Source organism: Pongo pygmaeus, chromosome 7, assembly GCF_028885625.2.
Source record: "Pongo pygmaeus isolate AG05252 chromosome 7, NHGRI_mPonPyg2-v2.0_pri, whole genome shotgun sequence".
Lineage (NCBI taxonomy): Eukaryota > Metazoa > Chordata > Mammalia > Primates > Hominidae > Pongo > Pongo pygmaeus.
The window spans coordinates 137948500-137968339 of record NC_072380.2 but is presented as its reverse complement, the minus strand read 5'-3'; the positions used below and the strand labels follow the sequence as shown (position 1 = coordinate 137968339).

At 38.9% G+C, this 19840-nt stretch overlaps 1 protein-coding gene across 5 annotated transcripts in view; it reads right to left on the bottom strand.

The window, feature by feature from the left end:
* Window positions 1–19840, bottom strand: part of NSMCE2 (NSE2 (MMS21) homolog, SMC5-SMC6 complex SUMO ligase) — a 274102-nt gene that overhangs the window by 218186 nt on the left and 36076 nt on the right. The window contains exons 2-3 of one of the 5 annotated variants that reach the window (XM_054499847.2): window positions 17475–17616; window positions 17157–17300 (exon numbers count right to left, since the gene is read on the bottom strand). The exons of the other annotated variants lie outside the window; for them this stretch is intronic. Of the exons in view, the coding sequence (XP_054355822.1) occupies window positions 17157–17300; window positions 17475–17541 (211 nt within the window). The 5' untranslated portion in view covers window positions 17542–17616. The remainder of the gene's footprint in view (window positions 1–17156; window positions 17301–17474; window positions 17617–19840) is intronic. 5 annotated transcript variants of the gene reach the window in all.

Sequence of the window (19840 nt, the reverse complement as noted above, 5' to 3'; positions counted from 1 at the left end):
TTGTTCTTCTTGTTAACCTTTATTTCCCGACTGCAGTAAAAACCTCTTGACTTTGGAAGGGGAAAAAAGGGATAAACACACAAACACAGAGTTAGTTACTGACTAAAAAGTTGCTGGGGGTTGGGGTGGTTGCGGAGGGACTGACCAGGCAGAGGCTCCCTGCTACTTGATTCCACAGTATATCTTCCCACCATCAAAATTCTCCCAATCTTTCACTGAAAGCCCTTTTTGAGAATATATACCAAATTAAATCCTACACATCCATCAAAGGCTGAGCTCAGGCCCTACCTGCTTTTAAATTATACCAGCCTAGAAGGATTTCCTTCTTCACCTAATTTGCCTTAACACATACATTCCTGATATCTTGGGACTACAACCAATCTTGCCTTCCTTATCTGCATTTGTTTCCTTTCATCAAAGAGATTTTAATGCATTTGAGGACAAGAATGATGCCTTAGTGTTCTTGGGAGCCAACAAAGAATTATAGCAACTCTTCCTTCAATATTCTTCTGAGGCCATTATATTTCATAAATCTGAAAATTAAACTTTCACTAAAATATAGATTGTCCTATCAAAGAGATTCAACTGAATTAGAATGTAAAAGAGGACATATGATATAACTTCACTTGCCTATTTTATATTTTCAGTGTGACTTTTCTATAGGAAAAGAGATGGCACCAGCACTGGGGTGGTGGGTAGAAATCACACAACGATGTTCAAATTCACAGAATGATGACTCCAGAGAGAAAAGCATTGCTGTACAACACTTCTGCAAGTCTGGCATTAGGGAAGTTTAGTGCAGATGATAAAACATGGGAAGTAATGACAATGATTATATATGTATATATAATAGCTGTAGCTAACAATTAGGGAACACTATTATGTGCCAGCACTTCATACTTGCATCAAATCTCAGGGCAACGTAAGAGTTAGGTAGTTTTTTTTTTTTAATACTTTACGTTTTAGGGTACATGTGCACAATGTGCAGGTCTGTTACATATGTATATATGTGCCATGTTGGTGTGCTGCACCCACTAACTCGTCATTTAACATTAGGTATATCTCCTAAGGCTATCCCTCCCCACTCTCCCCACTCTCACAACAGGCCCTGGTGTGTGATGTTCCCCTTCCTGTGACCATGTGTTCTCATTGTTCAACTCCCACCTATGAGTGAGAACATGCGGTGTTTGGTTTTTTGTCCTTGCGATAGTTTGCTGAGAATGATGGTTTCCAGCTTCATCCTTGTCCCTACAAAGGACATGAACTCATCATTTTTTATGGCTGCATAGTATTCCATGATGTATATGTGCCACATTTTCTTAATCCAGTCTATCATTGTTGGACATTTGGGTTGGTTCCAAGTCTTTGCTATTGTGAATAGTGCCACAATAAACATATGTATGCATGTTATACCCAAAGGATTATAAATCATGCTGCTATAAAGAGTTAGGTAGTTCTATTTCCATTTTACTTATGAGAAAACTGAAGCAATTTGCTCAAGGCTGCAGAGGCAGTTAGCAGCAGCGCCAGGCCTCCCACTCTGGCTTTCTAACTGCCAAGTCTGTACACTTGCCCACCTGTGCAAAAAGGTATTTAAACACAAGGAGAAGGACAAGCACCTCCGACTCCTCCATGAATATCCAGGGAACAAACCTTCAGGTAGGAGAAAGTCAAAGACCCAGGGCCTCAGCTCAGCTCCCTTGGCAATCTGTTAGCATAAAACAACACTTCCAAGGAGGACACTAGGCAATGCCACTCAGAGGCTATCAGACATGGTTCTGGAAAGCTCTTTCCAAATTCCTTAAGGAATCTGATAACAAGAAGAAAATTATTTTTCCCCTTTTTGAAGATTAAGAAGTTTTAATATTGGTGAAAAGTGACCTTTCACATCAGCAAAGCTAATCTGAAGCGCTGTAAGAGCAACCAAGTCACTCAGAGAGTGCTAGGAGAATAACTAAGTCAACTCCAGCTGCTAAGAGGTCAAGCTTGTACTAGGCCAAGAGCACTGGCAGCAACAGAGATGAAAGCAGCTCCAGACTGACTACCAGGCAGCAAATGAAGAGCAGCAGGAGAGAAATGTTCAAGGGGAAGGGAGAGTACTGGAAGGCTTCATGTTGCAGAATTACTTCTGAATAGAGCTGAAAGTCAAAAATCACTTTTATTAGCCACACATTTGACTCCCCCCACCCCCAGCCCTGCCAAGCGGAGTCTGGGAGGCTAGGAATATTCAAATTCCTTCACTGAGCCATTCTGTGAGCATTTATTTATTACAGCCAGCCCTTGCTTTTGTTAATCAAATGAACCTAAGTGATATATTTGAACATTGATTTACAAGCCAATAAATACATGGAGAAGTACCACAGTGGGGCCTTCGTGATTCTGTGAGACCTATCACCTGATAAGTCAATTAAGAAACTGTTGCAAGAAGTTAGTACAATAACTAGCTATCCCCCCCGGCACTGCCACCCCACAAAATCAAGTCCAAAGGGCACAGATAATCCCTGATTTACATTATAAAATTCTAGCTGTTTCTGTAAGTATGCCAGTGCCAGGGCTGTCATCCTATAAACCTGCATGTCTGTACCCAGTGACCCCAGTCACAAGCACAATGCCAAATCATTGTGGACTAAAGTGTTCTTCAAACCAGGAAGGGCTACTGAATGAAATCCATCCTTTAAAGATGGTTTCTATTTCATTTTGCTTTTTCCTACTGAGTGGCAAACCCTGGAAAAACAAAAGAATGATTATCACTGAAGGAGGGGGTTTCTTTTTAGAGTGAAGTGCTCTAATACTTATATAACACAAAAAGTCTCTAAATGGGTGAAGTTGGCCTGCGTATGATTTTCCTAAAGTCAAACAAACCTATAATTATGCAATCTAAGCAGTCACACTACTCATTAGACACGCCATCTGTTACTCAATGTCAAAACCCACTAACAGCAATATTATAACTACGTTACTATTCTCTCTTTTTGAGGTGTTGAATAGGCATTAAAGTTATATGATCAACAGAACATTAAACAGAAATGGGTGATTTTGTGTTATAATCAAATTCAACTTAAAATTCATGAGACTTCAATGAGAAGAAGATGATGAATGAGGCACAAACACATATGAAAGAAAGAAAGCAAGGCTGGTTGTCTCAAATGTGAGAGGCTAGGGGCAAAATGAAGGAGAAAGGATCGTCTAAGAAAGGAAAGGAAGGGAGGGAACAAACTAGCTATTTTTATAGATGTAGACTCTCAAGCAAGACCAATTCCAGGTCCTTTGTGGCTAAGAGATGTAGGTAGTAAGCCTGTAGCAATACGGTCTTTATGTAGCACAGCATGGACTCATGAGCTTATCCAGTGCCAGTTCCAGCATTGTCTAAGGTCCGTTCATATCCTATTTGTTCAGTATAATGCCATTTTCTAGGCCACAGGTTAAAAAGCAACAGCAGATAGGGGTGCAGAAGATTCTTTCTATTGGCTTTCCCAAATCCAGGTGGGCATGGCTAACAGACCAATCAAACTTTCATTCCAGAGCAGCAACCAGTTCTGCAAGAAAGGGACAGAAGTGATGTACTTTTTGACCAACTATTCTAAATAGGGCCCTTCCCTAACCACAGCTGCCTTATAGCTGTAGCCTAAGGCATGCACTGGAGAGAATCCCTGAGGCCCAGGCCTGAGGCTTGGGAAGCAGAGATGAAACAGGTCCTGTAGTACATGGTACCCAGAGCCAAATAAGATCCCTCAACAACCCCAGGTCTTCAGTAGAACTGCCTTTAATGAACCAGACATGAAAATAAAGACACTTCCCCCCCTCTTTTCCCTATCACATCCACACACATTTATCTCTATACTACTTCATTACACTACCAGATAATCATTTTGCTTTGCTCTGCTGTTTCCTATGATCTCAGCCACAAGGTCCTTTCAAGAATCCTCCCTAATCTCCAGAACAGAACCAAACACTTCATACCTTATGGGTCCATAAAACTTCTTTACCTTTACAACTGGGACACATGTATGTGTGTCTGTGTGTGTACGTGTGTGTTAGGGAGGCACACCCTCAAGACAAATTTCACCTACTTATTCCTTCCAACTTTGTCTCTGATTCAACTGTATAGTTTTGCCCATGGCCAAGCTGTTTCCTGAAATTTGGTCCTAAACAAATAAAAAACGCAGAATCAGGTGTTTTTTATTCTACAAAGCCATGTACAGGCATGTTTCAACAGGAACATCACCAATTATATATAGTGGATTAAATTCAACTCCACACATTTTATTATTAAAATACCAGGCTAAGATAAAGCAGACATTTAGTGTTCTTAAGGGGTTGCTGACTCCAATTCAACATGACTCATATACTCAGAAGACTCTGATAAATATTAAATGTCATAAAGTACATATGTCCATTTTGGCAAGGAGGAAGGAAGAAAAGGCGGCAAGGGATTGCCTGATTGTATTTTAAATTTCTTAGAATAAATGGGACGTATATTGGGAGATTTTACTTTCTGAAACAGAATATGAGTATTTCCTAATCTCTTCAAATTAAAACTTGATTTTTCTACATTTTGTAAAGAAGACATCTATTCTTTTTGGATAAAATAAAACAAATCACAGTATCAAGCATACCTCTGACCCCACCCACCAAAATGCAACACACAAAACAAAAAAAAAACCCTTCTTCTCTGAAACTATAGCTCCAACTATATCTAGCAACACACATCTATACATGCACCTACCTCTGTGAGAGTGTGTGTGTGTGTGTGTGTGTGTGTGCGCGCGCGTGCACGCGCGCGCCCACACTGGGGGTGTCCTGGGAGCCTAACGTTAAGTAATCACATATTTATCAGGAGTTGAATTTAATGACTTACTCACTCCTTGAGCAATATTTAATAGAAACTTGGTTACTTCTCACTACACTGCACTTTGAACTTGTAATTATTCCTCCACATAGATATTAGTATGGCAAAATTAAAACTGAATACATGGCTGGGCGTGGTGGCCCATGCCTGTAATCCCAGCACTTTGGGAGGCTGAGGCGGGTGGATCACCTGAGGTCAGGAGTTCGAGACCAGCCTGCCCAACATGGAGAAACCCTATCTCTACTAAAAATACAAAATTAGCCAGGCATGGTGGTGCATGCCTGTAATTCCAGCTACTCGGGAGGCTGGGGCAGGAGAATCTCTTGAACCCGGGAGGTGGAGGTTGCGGTGAGCCAAGATAGCACCACTGTGCTCCAGCCTGGGCAACAAGAGCAAAACTCCATCTCAAAAAAAAAAAAAAAAACTGAATACACATTTTATAACCGCCACCCACTAGAAATCATAGTGAAGAGTGTCAGCAGTACATGATACAAGCTAGTAAGTGTCAGGGGTTCTTTACAAACACAGTGACTATGGGAGAAATCCTCAAGAAGTAGTCACCTTTATAGTCGTGTTTAGTTTACCCGCCAACAAAATTCCCTCATCATCGTGACACAGAAGAGAGATGATGTAATACAGTAATCAAAAAAGCCAGCTCTGGAATTAGACTTCATTCAAATCTAGGCTTTATGAAATTACATGCTAGCTATGTAGTTTTTGGTAAGTCATATTTTACTAGAGTCTCAATTTCCTTTTACATATAATGGGTACAATAACAGTACCTACTTCAGAAAGCTGATATGAGGATTAAATGAGATAATGTAGGTAAAATGATCTGCACAGGGCCTGGCTCACAGTAAGCACTAACAAAATATTTGTCATTATCATTATTACAGAATAGATAACTATTCTGCAAGTGTAATTAGTCTAAATACTGAAAGCACTTTGCCCTTGGAACCAAAAGGTAGCAAGTGAAAATCATCTTCTTAGCTCTCTTAGCTCTCTAAGCTGTTTTTACTAACTTCTAAAGCATGAAACTGAACTCACAAGACTGCAATGCTCCATAAGAAGCAATGTAAACACCATACCCCTCCCCCAAGTTCAGAAACTCATTTGCCCAGCAAATGCTTATTGAGCACTCACCACATGTTAGGCAGAGGGGAAAAATGTTTTGAAGCAAGAAGAAGGGGCAGCTAACACTGCCTATAGAAAGAACAGGTTTAGCTGGTGAGGGCAAACTTGAACTGTGTCTTGAAGGATGAGTAAGTGTTCATCAGATGTTCACCGGACTGGGGTACAGGCTAAACAAGTGCCTCACTCCTCTCCACAGAGACTACGTTAGAGTTAAAATGGTCAAACAAAAACACTTGGGAATGAAGAGAGGAGAAGGACACAGATTTTTAAAACAGAACAAATCTTCACGGAGCACTGAGTCCGTGCCAGGCACTCTGCACCTACTACCTTATCCAGTCCTTTGTTACAATGTGAATTCAGTGTTATTAAACATATTGTAGAGATAAGGAAACAGATGCTCACAGACACTAATCATTTGCCCCAGATGACATAGTTAATAAATGATGGAGTTACGACTGACCTCAAGACTGACAAAGTCTGCATGGAAGGCACATGCCAGTTTCTGGACTACTACACAGAAATCAATAATATACCCTTCATGCAAAAGTCAGGGAGTAATGAATAATCTGTTCTGTACTAAAGGAATTCTCCTAAACATTACCTTCTTTTAGGAGAGAAAATGAAAGAGAGACTGATTGACTTAAATAAATTGCTCTACCTCAGAGTGATGGAGACCACGACATCTTTGATTATATAGACAGATATATCCTTAGAATGTATGTTAGTATCTATAAATGACTGTGATAGTGGTATAATTCAAAATACTGTTTGAAATAAATTATATGAATTCAATTAATAAAAATCATAGAAATCAATCTTTGCCAGCCATCAAAAGTACTATGGAAACTCAGGCTATGGGAATCTGTCATTTTAAAGCATATCCACAGACCCTCTTTGGCTATCTAAAGCCTCCAAATCTTCACGGCCAGGTGTCTTTCATTTGACTTATCTTTTTTCCACATCCTTCTTGTCCATTTCTATCTAATCTCTGGTAGACTGAAAAGAAACTATGAATTTAAGGCCACAAGAGCATTTCCCAGGCAACATATTTTCAACAACTGCCACTTCTCTCTGGTCTTCAAGTCTTTGGCTGTGCTCAAGTCTTACCCACAGTTGCATGACTTGGAAACCCAAGAGGCTTAAGAAACAGAGCCTGGCTTTGACCAAATACCAAAGCTCTTGCATGAATTTGTGGCAGCCAAGACAAAAGAAAGTGAGGCTTAAATCTCATATGATTTTTTTTTTTTTTGAGATGGAGTCTCACTCCATCACCCAGGCTGGAGCACAGTGGCACGATCTCGGCTCACTGCAACCTCTTCATGCGATTGAACCTCAGCCTCTTGAGTAGCTGGGATTACAGGCACCCACTACCACGCCCAGCTAATTTTTGTATTTTCAGTAGAGATGGGGTTTCACCATGTTGGCCAGGCTGGTCTCAAACTCCTGACCTCAAGTAATTCTCCTGCTTTGGCCTCCCGAAGTGCTGGGATTACAGGCGTGAGCCACTGTGCCTGGCCTTTATATGATTATTGAAAAAATTAAATGAGAATGTAGGTAAAACACTCAACATAAGGCCTCGAACACAGGAGACTCTTAACAAATGGGGGTATTTTGCTGTATTAACTGTACTTTGCAATATTCCCCATACAAATCTTCTTCTTCACTTAAGCTAGTATCTACTGAATGATGGGGTTTCCCCACCCACTTAAAAACTGTTTTTAAAATTAATAAAGCATATGACTAAAAAAGTAATCAAGCATATGGTTGAAAAACTCAAAAAGTACAATCATGTGGTATCTCCAATCCCCAAATGCTCTCCTTAGAGGCAACCACTGCTGTGAGGTTCTTTGGACAGTAATCCCATGGAAATATTCCATGTGTAAGGCATCCCTTCTAAAAAGGACTACAGAAATTCAAATACTTATAGAAACAGCAGAAATAAATTAAAAACATCTACACCTGAGAAGAAACTACTCCCAGGAAGTTTCATGATGAAAATTGTATTTCTGTGCTCTACTTTTCAGTAAGTGTAGGTGAACAGAAAGAAAAATGAGTGTCTGGTTCAGTTTAATGACAAAATTTCCATTATAAAATAACAACATAAGGGCAAACAAATACATGTGGGAAGATAACAAATATAGTTTGGCTGTGTCCTCACCCAAATCTCATCTTGAATTGTAGCTCCCATAATTCCCATGTATCATGGGAGAGACCCAGTGGGAGGTAATTGAATCATGGAGGCAGGTCTTTCCTGTGCTGTTCTTGTGATAGTGAATGAATCTCATGAGATCTGATGATTTTATAAAGGGGAGTTCCCCTGCACAGGTTCTCTTACCTGACACCATGCAAGACATGACTTTGCTCCTCCTTTGCCTTCTGCCATGATTGTGAGGCCTCCCCAGCCATGTGGAACTGTGAGTCAATTAAACCTCTTTCCTTTATAAATTACCAGTCTCGGGTATGTCTTTATTAGCAGCGTGAGAACAGACTAATACAGAAGGCAACACATACTATATTAAAAACAAAAAAAGAGTGATGCTAAACAAAGATTAGAATATGAGTGTTAGTAGAGGAACTTCCATTCACTCATTCAACAAATATTTACTGAGCAGACCATGTGCCTAGCACTGTACAGGGTGCCCTGGACATAGTGGTGAATAAGGCAAACACTGTATCTTCTCTCAAAGAGCTTTTACAAACTTCTACTCCATGTAAAATTTCCTAAAAAGCCCTGATATAACTATCTGGAATTTGTTTGGCTCTTAGTGTGATGGCAAAGCTTGTTCCACCACTGAACAGTTCTATTTATTAGAGTCCTTCCAAAGACAGAGCTGATTCAGCCCTCCCTAGAACATTGCCAGGCAATGACAACAATAAATCCAAATTGCTCATTCACACACATTAACTTATTTACACCACACAACTTCTGCATAGAGTAATTTTATTTTCTGCTTCATATGGTTGAGGAAATTGAGGCTCAGAGAGATTAACTACTTCCACCTCGGTATCAGAAGCAGGACGTAAATTCTGGTCATCTACTCCAGAGCTACAGAAAGCTACCTCCTGGGTCAAACAGAAAGTCTCAAGTCTCTTCCAGATTCCAGTGCTTCAAAGATCTGAAGGTAGCCACTAAATATCTCCTACCCTGCGAATCTTTGCTTCCCAGGATAAATAACAATCATCAAATTCCTTTGACCAAGTTGACCTGCCTTACTTAAACATGCTTCATTTGTCACTTTAAAGATGAACTTCAGAATAAAAAGCAATAATTACAGCCATAAGTTAAACAATGAAGACTATGATAATACTATTACATTTGTACTACTTGATCACATGCTGGCCTTGTCAATTAAAAAAACAACAACAAAAAAACCAACCAGGCACAGTGGCTCACATCTGTAATCCCAGCACCTTGAGAAGCCAAGGCAGGAGGATCACTTGAGGCCAGAAGTTCGAGACCAGCCTGGGCAACAAAGCATGACCCCACCTCTACTAAAAATAAAAAAAATCAGCCAGGCACAGTAGCATGCACCTGTAAAGTCCCAGCTACTCAGGAGACTGAGGTAGGAGGATCACCTGAAACCAGGAATTCAAGGCTGCAGTTAATTATGATCATACCACTGCACTCCATCCTGAGTGACAGAGACTGACCAGGTCTCTAAAAAAGAAAATAAATTGAAAAAGAAAAAAACTCAACAAAAAGTACTATTAAGCCAGATCTCGCCCTTCCTGTATTAATACTGCTGAATTTTACAATCTAAAATGTAAAACTTAAGACTATCAGATTTCATGAATTTGAAATCTGACATTTTATTTCATTCAGGAGGTAAAAAGAAAGTCTTTCTGAATTTCAATCTTATCTAATTCATCAGCTAGTCTCCCTGATTTTCTGTGACACATAAATTTGACATAAATTTTCTTGGTTTTCTGTCAGGAAGTTAAATAAATAGCAAACATCTATTGAGCACATACTATGTGCCAGACATTATGCTAAGCAATTTACATGCATCATCTCATTTAATCCTTACTACAACAGCTCTGTGAAGAAGACATTATCATTATCACCATCTTATGAAAGAAAATACAGGCTCAGAGAGGTTAAGTACCTTGAACTAAAGTCATACAGTAATAAGCTGCAGAAGCAGGACTTAAATCAGGACCTATTAAATAACAGAGTCCATTCGCCTAACTACCTCAATAATCACCACCCTTTGGGCATAAACATTTCTATGTCATAAGACTTTGTCAAATTCGCTCTTAAGATTTATGCATGTTAGATCAGAAAACATGCCTACTGTGCCAGAGAAACCACACCAGTAAAAAAAGGAGCAGGAGAGAATTAGGGGGATCAAGAACAAAAATATCAAGTAAGTTCATAAATGAGATAGCCACTCAAAAAAGGTTAATTATCTTTAGCTTGCAGGTGGATAGCAACTGCCTTAGATTAGCATATCTCTACACTTATTTTAAACACATTTATACCAAGAAAAAGATACGAATAGGGTCAGCCTCCTTTAAAATAGAAAGTTAATGAAGGAACAGTTTAATTAAACAAATCAGCCCTATAAGCATTAAGATTCCAAGATATCTGAGAAGAAGTTGATTAGATTATAAGATCCATGATGACAAGCTGTAATCTCTGTTATTTACCTAACTCTCAAATGTCCATCTAAATAAGAAGTAGTTTGTGGGGAGAAACACTTCTTTCAGGAAAGAGTAGAAGTGTCACGATCACAAAAGGAGGGAACAATTTCATTTCATATTCCTATCTGTTGGAGAATAATTTCTATGATTACTGTTGGAAAGTAAAAAAAAATTTTGATTTCATGAAAATAATAGCAAATCAATCCTTTAAAATTTAAATCACTGACACCACCAAAAAGTTATCATAATTAACTACAAATATCATTATACTTATCCCATTCAATTTGCATTTCTCCTTATATTTACATCTCTACACACTGCAAGTTTCTGAAAAGATGTCTCATATTTTAGAAGGTAATTTTTATTTTTTCCTTACTTATACTGACATTTTAAAGATGTTTTATTTTCAATTTAATTGACTGAAATCATCACTGACTTCCAAGATTGTTTTTCCATCTTTAAAAACTTCCTATTGAAAAATAATAATAATTCATAAACACCTAAACCTACTAGAAGCCTCAAAATAACTCTTTGTTGAGTGAAGTAAACTACTTCTATAATGGGAATAAGCACCCACTAGTGTATCTGTGTTTGGATGACAATTATAATGAGCTGTAAACTAAGAAATAAAGAACTGAGTAACTGGTTCTGAACTCCAGGGTATCAATTGTAACACTGCAGTACTATTTATAAAATGGGAGGTTCCAATCAATCATATCCCACATACAGGCACCTAGTCTCTGCAACCAAACAGAACCAAACTACATGCAAGACCTAAAACATAAAGTCATCTTAGACTCCTCTCTCTTACTGTCCCCCACATCTAACTAGTCACAAACATCTATCTATTCTGCCTGCTAAAGTCAGCTAGTGTTTCCTTTCCAACTATAGCTGCCTTAATTTTAATCTTTGTTTCTTCCTCAGATTATTGATTTGTTTTCTTAGTCATTTCCTTTTCCAATCTCTTTTCTTTTCCCTCTAATAGTTCTTCCATGTTGTTGCCAATTCTCTTTCTCAAGTACAAGTCTGGTGTTTCTCTCTTGTTTATCAAAAACCTGCCACAATACTTCCACTGGCCATTAACAGGGGCTAGATTTGTCTTCTGTCTCAAACAACCAAAAAAATAAAAATTAAAAAATGTTTTAAAAAACGTTTATAAGATACTAGATATCATCATGCAAGGAGGAAAGAACGAGAGTGACTAGAAGCATACGAGGTAAGCCATGTAAATGCCCACCTTAGTATCCTGAGAGAGCCTCCAGGCTGCAAGGCATGCAATATCAATCAAAACCTTGGCCGACTTCTCTGTAGAAATTGACTAGCCAAGTCTAAAATTCACATGGAAATGCAAAGGACCTAGAATAGACAAAACAACCTTGAAAAAGACAACAATGGAAGACTAACACTAGCTTATTTCAAGATTTATCATAAAGCATCAGTAATCAAGATAGTGTGGTATTGGCATGAAGATGGAAAAAGAGATCAACAGCATCGCATTGTGTCCAGAAATGGACACATACCTACATGGACAACTAAACGGACAAAAGTGCAAAGGCAATTCAGCTGAGAAAAAAGTCTTCATCAACAAATGGTGCTAGGACAATTGGCTATCCACATGCAAAGAAAAAAAAAAGAAAGAAAATAATGAACTTTGATTTATACCTCGTACCTTTTTCCGTATACAAAATTTCAGTCAGAAAGAATCACAGACTTAAATACAAAACCTAAAACTAAAAAATTTCTAGAAAAATACAGAAGAAAATCTTTGGGAACTTGGGTTAGATAAAGATTTCTTAGATACAAGAGCAAAGCACAATCCACAAGAGAAAAAATTGGTAAACTGGATGTCACAGAAATTAAAAACTTCTGTTCTTCAAAAGAATCTGAGCCAAGCACAGTGGCTCGAGCTTGTAATTCCAGCTACTTGAGAGGTTGAGGTGGGAGGATCACCTAAGGCCAGGAATTTGAGACCAACCTGGGCAATATAGAGAGAGGTTGTCCCCCAAAAAATCTTTTTTAGGCCAGGCACAGCGGGTCACAACTGTAATCCTGGCACTTTGGGAGACCAAGGCAGGCGGATCACTTGAGCTCAGAAGTTCGAGACCAGCCTGGACAACATGGTGAAACCCCATCTCTACAATAAATACCAAAAATTAGTCAGACATGGAGGTTGGCATTTGTGGCATGTGTGGTCCCAGCTACTCAGGAGGCTGAGGTGGGAGGGTTGCTTGAGCCTCGGAGGTGAACTTTGCAATAAGCCAAGATTGAGCCACTGCACTCCAGCCTGAGTGACAGAGTGAGATTCCATCTCAAAAACAAAACAAAACAAAATTTATTTTTCATTAGCTGGGTATGGTGGCATACGCCTATAGTCCCAACCACTCAGGAAGCTGAGACAGGAAGATCACTGGAGGCCAGGAGGTAGAGGCTGCAGTGAGCTATGATCATGCCACTGTACTCCAGCCTGAGCAACAGAGCAAGACCCCGACTCTTAAAAAAAAAAAAATGGAATCTGTTAAAAACAAAGAGGCTGGAAGGAAATACTCACAAATCATATATCTGATAAAGAATTTGTATTCCAAGTATACAAAGAACCCTCAAAATGCAATGATTAAAAAAATGGTCCAATAACAAATGGGAACACAAGATTTGAACAGATACTTCACCAAAGAGGTAAATGCCAAATAAGCACATTAAAAGGTACTCAATTTTAATGATCAATAGAAAAATCAAATTAAAACCACTATAAGATACCATTGCATATCTATTAGAACGGCTAAAAGTAAGAAGACTGCCTGTCGCAAGTGTTGACAAGGATGCGGCGTGACTATAGAGTTCCTTTAATATACTCCACACATAGATCCCATATTTTCAGACCTGCCCTAATACTTCCACTTCTAATAGTAACTCTATTACTAAAAAAGTACATTTAACTATATAATTTAAACCACATTTAATATAATGAAATCTCATCATGACTCAGAAGTCTTCATAATATAATGTCTGAGTGTCCTCATTACAGTTTTTCTGTTAAGTATGAAAACATTCATCAATACAAATTTTTTACATAACAAATATGAAAGAAACCAGCTTTTAATGTATAATCCCCTCACCAGAGTATGATTGCTTTGTACTATAATTTGCTTTCTGTAATCTAGTCATTCTCAAAGTGTGGTTGGACTGGACTAACAGCACCATCACCATCACCTGGGAACTTGTTAGAAATGCAAATTCTCAAGTCCTGCCCCAGAGGCCTGAATCTGAAGCCTTGGGGTGGAGCCCAGCAATCTGCAGTTTAACAAGTCCTCCAAGTGATTCTGATTAGTGATAAAATTTGAGATCCACCGTTCTAATGTATGATACAAAGTTAAAAATCATAAATGGCGTTTTCTCTGAGATTCCTTCTGATTCCACAGAATTTCTTTTTTCTTTTTCTTTTTTTTTTTTTTTTTTGTTTGTTTTTTGAGATGGAGTCTTGCTCTGTTGCCCAGTCGTGATCTCAGCTCACTGCAACCTCTGCCTCCCAGGTTCAAGCAATTCTCCTGCCTTAGCCTCCTGAGTAGCTGGGGGGGATTACAGGTGCGAGCCACCATGCCTCGCTAATTTTGTGTATTTTTAGTAGAGATGGGGTTTCACCATGTTGGCCAGGCTGATCTCGAACTCCTGAGCTCAAGTGAATCACCTGCCTCGGCCTCCCAAAGTGTCAGGATTACAGGCATGAGCCACCACGCCTGGCTGAATTTAAAGACAAAAATAAACTATCACTTCAAATCAATGTTTTCAACAAATGTAGAACTCAACCAGCTGTTTTCCCATTTTACACCCCTGGATTATTTTAGTCTTTCATTAAGCTAGAAAGCCAAAACTGGATGTAAGATCCCAAAATAAAGCATTCCATAAAAATGTTTGTTTTAAAACAAACTTTTCTACTTAAATATCCTAGTCATTTACTCACATCTATTTTTTGCAACTGCACTGAATATTCCTTCTAAATTTACTAGATTTGCTTCTAATTTCAGCTACAAATTATCATCCTCTAGTGAATATCAGCAGTTTTTAATTTAAAATGGATTTTTAAAATCTAATTAAAAAATTTTTTAATCGTTTCATAGAGACACTGAAGATAGAAGCAGAATGAAAGTGGAAATTATATTGGATTGAATCAGGATGTCTGCAACTGTCAATTTTCTCTGAGACTTTGAGTTAATAACTTAATCTTATTGGTGCTCAGTTTCCTTATTTTTAAGAGAGAGTCGGAGGAGATGACCTGTAAAGTGCATGTCAGGCCTAAGGGTCTATAAATCTAGTCTTATCTCATGCTCTATGTTACTGTACTTTTACATTCATACGACACTGCCAAATTATTTCTTAAGTATTGTATCCATTTTTAACAATTTAAAAATTGGGCTCGGTGTGGGTGGCTCACACCTACAATCCCAGCACTTTGGGAGGCTGAGATGGGTGGATCACTTGAGGTCAGCAGTTCAAGACTAGCCTGGGCCACATGGCAAAACCCCATCTCTACTAAAAATACAAAGAATGACCCGAGTGTGGTAGCGTGTATCTGTAGTCCCAGCTACTTGGGAGGCTGAGGTGGGAGGAATGCTTAAGCCTGAGGAGGTGGAGGCTGCAGTGAGCTAAGACTGCACTAGTGTACTCCAGCCTGGGCAACAGAATGAGATCCTATCTCAAAAAAAAAAAACAAACAAAAATTTTTTTTAATTTAAACATTGTCTTAAGATACATGCCTCTTCTTAGGATTCAAGAACACCGCTATCACACTGCTTCCTAGAGAGCTGAACACAGAAGAATATGAACAGGTCAGGCACAGAGGCTCATGCCTGTAATCCCAACACTTTGGGAGGCCAGAGAAGTGGGAGAACTGCTTAAGGCTGGCCAACACAGTGAGACCCTGTCTGTACAAAACATTTTTTGAAAAATTATCCAGGTGCAATGGTGTACGCTTGTAGTGCCAGCTACTCAGGAAGCTGAGGTGAAAGAATGGCTTGAGCCCAGGAGTTGCAGTTCACAGTGAGCTATGATTGTGCCACTGTACTCCAGCCTGGGCAACAGAGCAAGATCCTGTACCACCAACTCCCCATAAGAAGAAGAAGAATATGAATACACATATATTTTTAGTTGCTGAAACACAAAAATGGCAATTATTTCTTGGCTTAATTTACCTGAGAAACTCTAGGGATGCATGACATGAATCCCCCAAAGCAAAGCTTTTACAATGTTGTTAACATAGACTCTGGAGGCAGGCTGCCCAGATTTGAATTCTGGAACTTAAGAACTTTTACTTATCTGCAATTCAAGTTAGTAAACACACAGGGTGCACCTACTTGTGCAAGGCACCTCACCATTCAAAGTGAGGGGATAGGGCTCTCAAACTTCACTATGTATCAGAATTACTTGGAATGCTTGTTTAAAATGCAGATTTCTGGGCTCTGCTTTCAGAAGCTCCAATTTTGCATTTTTAAAATACACATCCCAGGTGCCTCTAAGACTGCAGTTTAAGAAACATTTCTGTAGGGCTTTCAAAGAGACATAATCTCTCCTCTCAAGTACTTACAATCTCCAAGCATTTTTTTTTCCACGTTAGAACTCAATGCAAAGCTACCATGGTGTTGCACCTGTTGGCTGGGTAAGGTGTGCATAAGTTCCAATATCTATATCCTGATGTAATGATGTAACTCAACTCTTGGCCTTATATTTGAGATCTGCCTCATTCTCTAAACCCAAGCATCTCTAGGCTCTTGCCTACTGAAGTTTTGTTATATATGAGTGAATTCTGACCTCGGAAAGCAGAACATCTTTAACCCTGATTGCTGACCTATAAATCTGACTGCAGCTTCATTCACCGCTCTGGTCTTAGCCTTAACACTGCTGCCAGCAAACATTCTAGTATGTCTTCAGTGCGTATATTTTCCAAGTACGTATATATCTTCAAAAAGAGATTGCAGTATGTCAAGACCCATGTAAATTTCACTCACAAAGAATTATAATGTATCCAAAAAAATAATAATAAACTACCCCAATGCCAACAATCAGGAAGGAGGGGATCCTGTAATAGAATCCAGACTATGACAACAATGTAACTGTATTGCAAATGCATGACAAATGTCACTGAAGGAAGTGGAGAACAAAGGGAAATGACCTAAGTAACCTTGGAAATGGTGTTCTGACTGAAAACCATAACACTAAAGGCAAAAGAACTGTCCATAAACCCGAAGCTAGCTGATGAACTTGTTTGTTACAGAAGCACAGGTTAATAATTCTGAAAATGCTTTACATGTATACTGGAGGCACACACAGAAGCAAATGTACAGTGGATGGTAGGAGTGCAGTTTCTTAACGTTGGTGACGGAAATTACAAATCAGCAGGGAAAAAGAAAAGAATTTAACCACGTAGCACTAGATTAGCGTTGAAGATAATGGTGTGAACATATGTTCCCCTTAATATAGATACAGATGAATACACATACAAGTGACAGTTATGTATGTACACATACATTAGCCTACATACACATATTTCCTAGCTCTGTCTGCTGAAAGGGCTTAGAGGCAGTCACTTTCTGGTAGCAGCAAGCACATCCGGAGCCCAGATCTTGGTTTCTCAATACCACTTTCCAATCAAAAAGAACCAGGGCCCTTGGAAAAATAGTTGATCCTAAGGCAGGGGCAGAAGCAGAGAAAATAAAACTCTTTATAGAATTTCAAATAATTTATGTAGATAATTACTCCTCCAGGAGGTAGAGCTTAATTATGTCCCCTTGAGTGTGGATACAGCGAGCTACTTGCTTCCAAAAAACAGTGTGTAGAGGGAAAAGAAAGAAAAAAGTACCTTTCCAGTAAAGAAACTTGACAAACACGACTAGGGCCAGGTGATCAAGGTTGACATTACTGGTCATGTTGATGACTTGTACTAGCTTTGATATGACGTGATGAGAAGGGCCCTTGACCTCTGTGCTCTTCTTCCCAAAAACCTGTAACACAAATCTAATCATAATAAGACATCAGACAAACTCCAACTGAGAGACATTCTACAAAACACCTAAGCAGGATTCCTCAAAACTGTCAGGATTATAAGAAAAAAAAAGCGAAACCAACTAAGAAGCGTCTACGAAGATGATGATTAAATGCAATGTGATATCCTGGATTGGATCCCAGACAATGTTCTTTAAAAGGATATCGGTGAAATCCAAATAAAGTCTGGAGCTTACTATTTAGTTTAGTCAATAGGAATCTACCAGAGTTGTTCCTTAGTTTTGACAAATGTACCATAGTGGTATAAGATCTTCTTAACAACTGAGGGAACTGTGTGAGGGTATGGGTATATGGGAACTCCACTATCTACAACTTTTGTAAATCTAACATCATTCCAAAATAAAAAACTTATTGAAAAAATAAAAAGGATAGATTGCAAAATGAGGTGAAAGAAACTGCAAAAAGAGATGAAGTTGCATTTAGAAAAGTTTACATGATTTAAAAAGTAATTATTAATTCTATTATTTAGTATAAACAATTTTTAACTTGCATGTAAATAAGGCACCAGTCAGACATTATTCCAGCAATTTGCTCTCAGTATTCAGAATATCAATGAAACACACACACACACACACACACACACACACACACACACAAACACCAGCCAAATCTTTTCCTAACACTATCTTCAAAATGAAAAGATTTAATGGACCCGGGTTGCAGGGTGGCAAATAAACTAAGTAGGAATGAAGAAGCACTTCTATTAACTAGTTATACAATCTTAGACAAGTGACTTCACCTCTCTGGGACTCAATTTCCTGATCTGTAATAGCAATAGGTTTAAAAAGATGTTTAAATATCCTTTCAGACCAAACACACAATAGTCTATAAAGGTCATTACCAACCTCCTTAAAACCAAATTCCTCTAGATTTCCTCCTCCCCTCCGGTGGCTCCTTCTCAATCTCACTACCGGCAACTTCACCCAAACCCTAAGGACACCGGCCCGGGCCTTCCTGTCATTTCACGTATTCCCTGCCCACCTAAGAAACAAACATTCATTCTATGGCTTCAATTTTCATGTATAGGCTTTTGTCCTATCTATATCTTTATCCCAAGCTCAAAAACCAACTGTTTATTTGTCATCCCCACTTGGATGCATCTCTAAAACTAAATTCATTTCCTCTGTAAAACGTGTTCTCATCTGCTGTGAGGAGATTAATGGCCCTCTAATAATCCCCCAGTGCCACAATTATGTTATGTTACATGGAAAGGGGGGATTAAGATTATAGATGGAAATAAGATTGTTAATCAGCTGACCTTGCAGTGGGGAGAGAATCCAGGCTTATCTGGGTGGACCTAATGTAATCACAAGGCCCTTTATTAATGAAAGAGAAAAGCAGTTAGTCAATGTCATAGTGATGCAGGATGAGAAAGATTCAATGGGCCATTGCCAGGTTTGAAGATGGAAGATGGCTATAAGCCAAGGAATGTGCACTGCCTCTAGAAGCTGGAAAAGGCAAGACAATGATTTTTCCCTGGAGCCTCCAGAAAGGCACACGGCCCTGCCACACTTTGCTTTTAGCCCAGTAAGATTCACTTCAGGCTTGAGATTCGTGTTGTTTTAAGCCACTAAGTTTGTGGTACTTTATTCCAGCAGCAATAGCAAAGCATCACACCACCTTAGAAAATGAGGCCTCCATTAACATAGATGCTTATGTCAGAAATTTGAGTATCACCACTGACTTCTTCCTTTTCCTCAATTTCCATATTCAATAAACCATCAAGTTTTGTCAATTACTCCTCCTTTGTCTTTTATAAATTGATCGACTTCTCATCAATCCCTTACCACCTTTCTAGTCCAAGTCACTACTACCTAATAGCTGGAAACTACTACAACAACCTCCCAACTGTTAGGCACACCTCCAGGCATATTCCTAGGAAGCCCACATTATGGCCGGAGAATAATGCAAAATAAAATTATCCTATTCCTATTTTTAAACTCTTTAATATCTTCCCATTGCCCTAAAGTAAGAGCTTTTTAATTTGACTTACAAGAGCCTACTACCACTAGTCTAGCCCTCTCCTAGTCTCTCCAGCTTCTGCTCAAAGCACAATGGCCATGTCTATTTTAGTCAATGCTGTATTTCTAATAAAGGCGAGCATCCCCAATCCAAAAATCCCAAATCTTCAATGCTCCAAAATACAAAGCTTTTTTGAGTGCT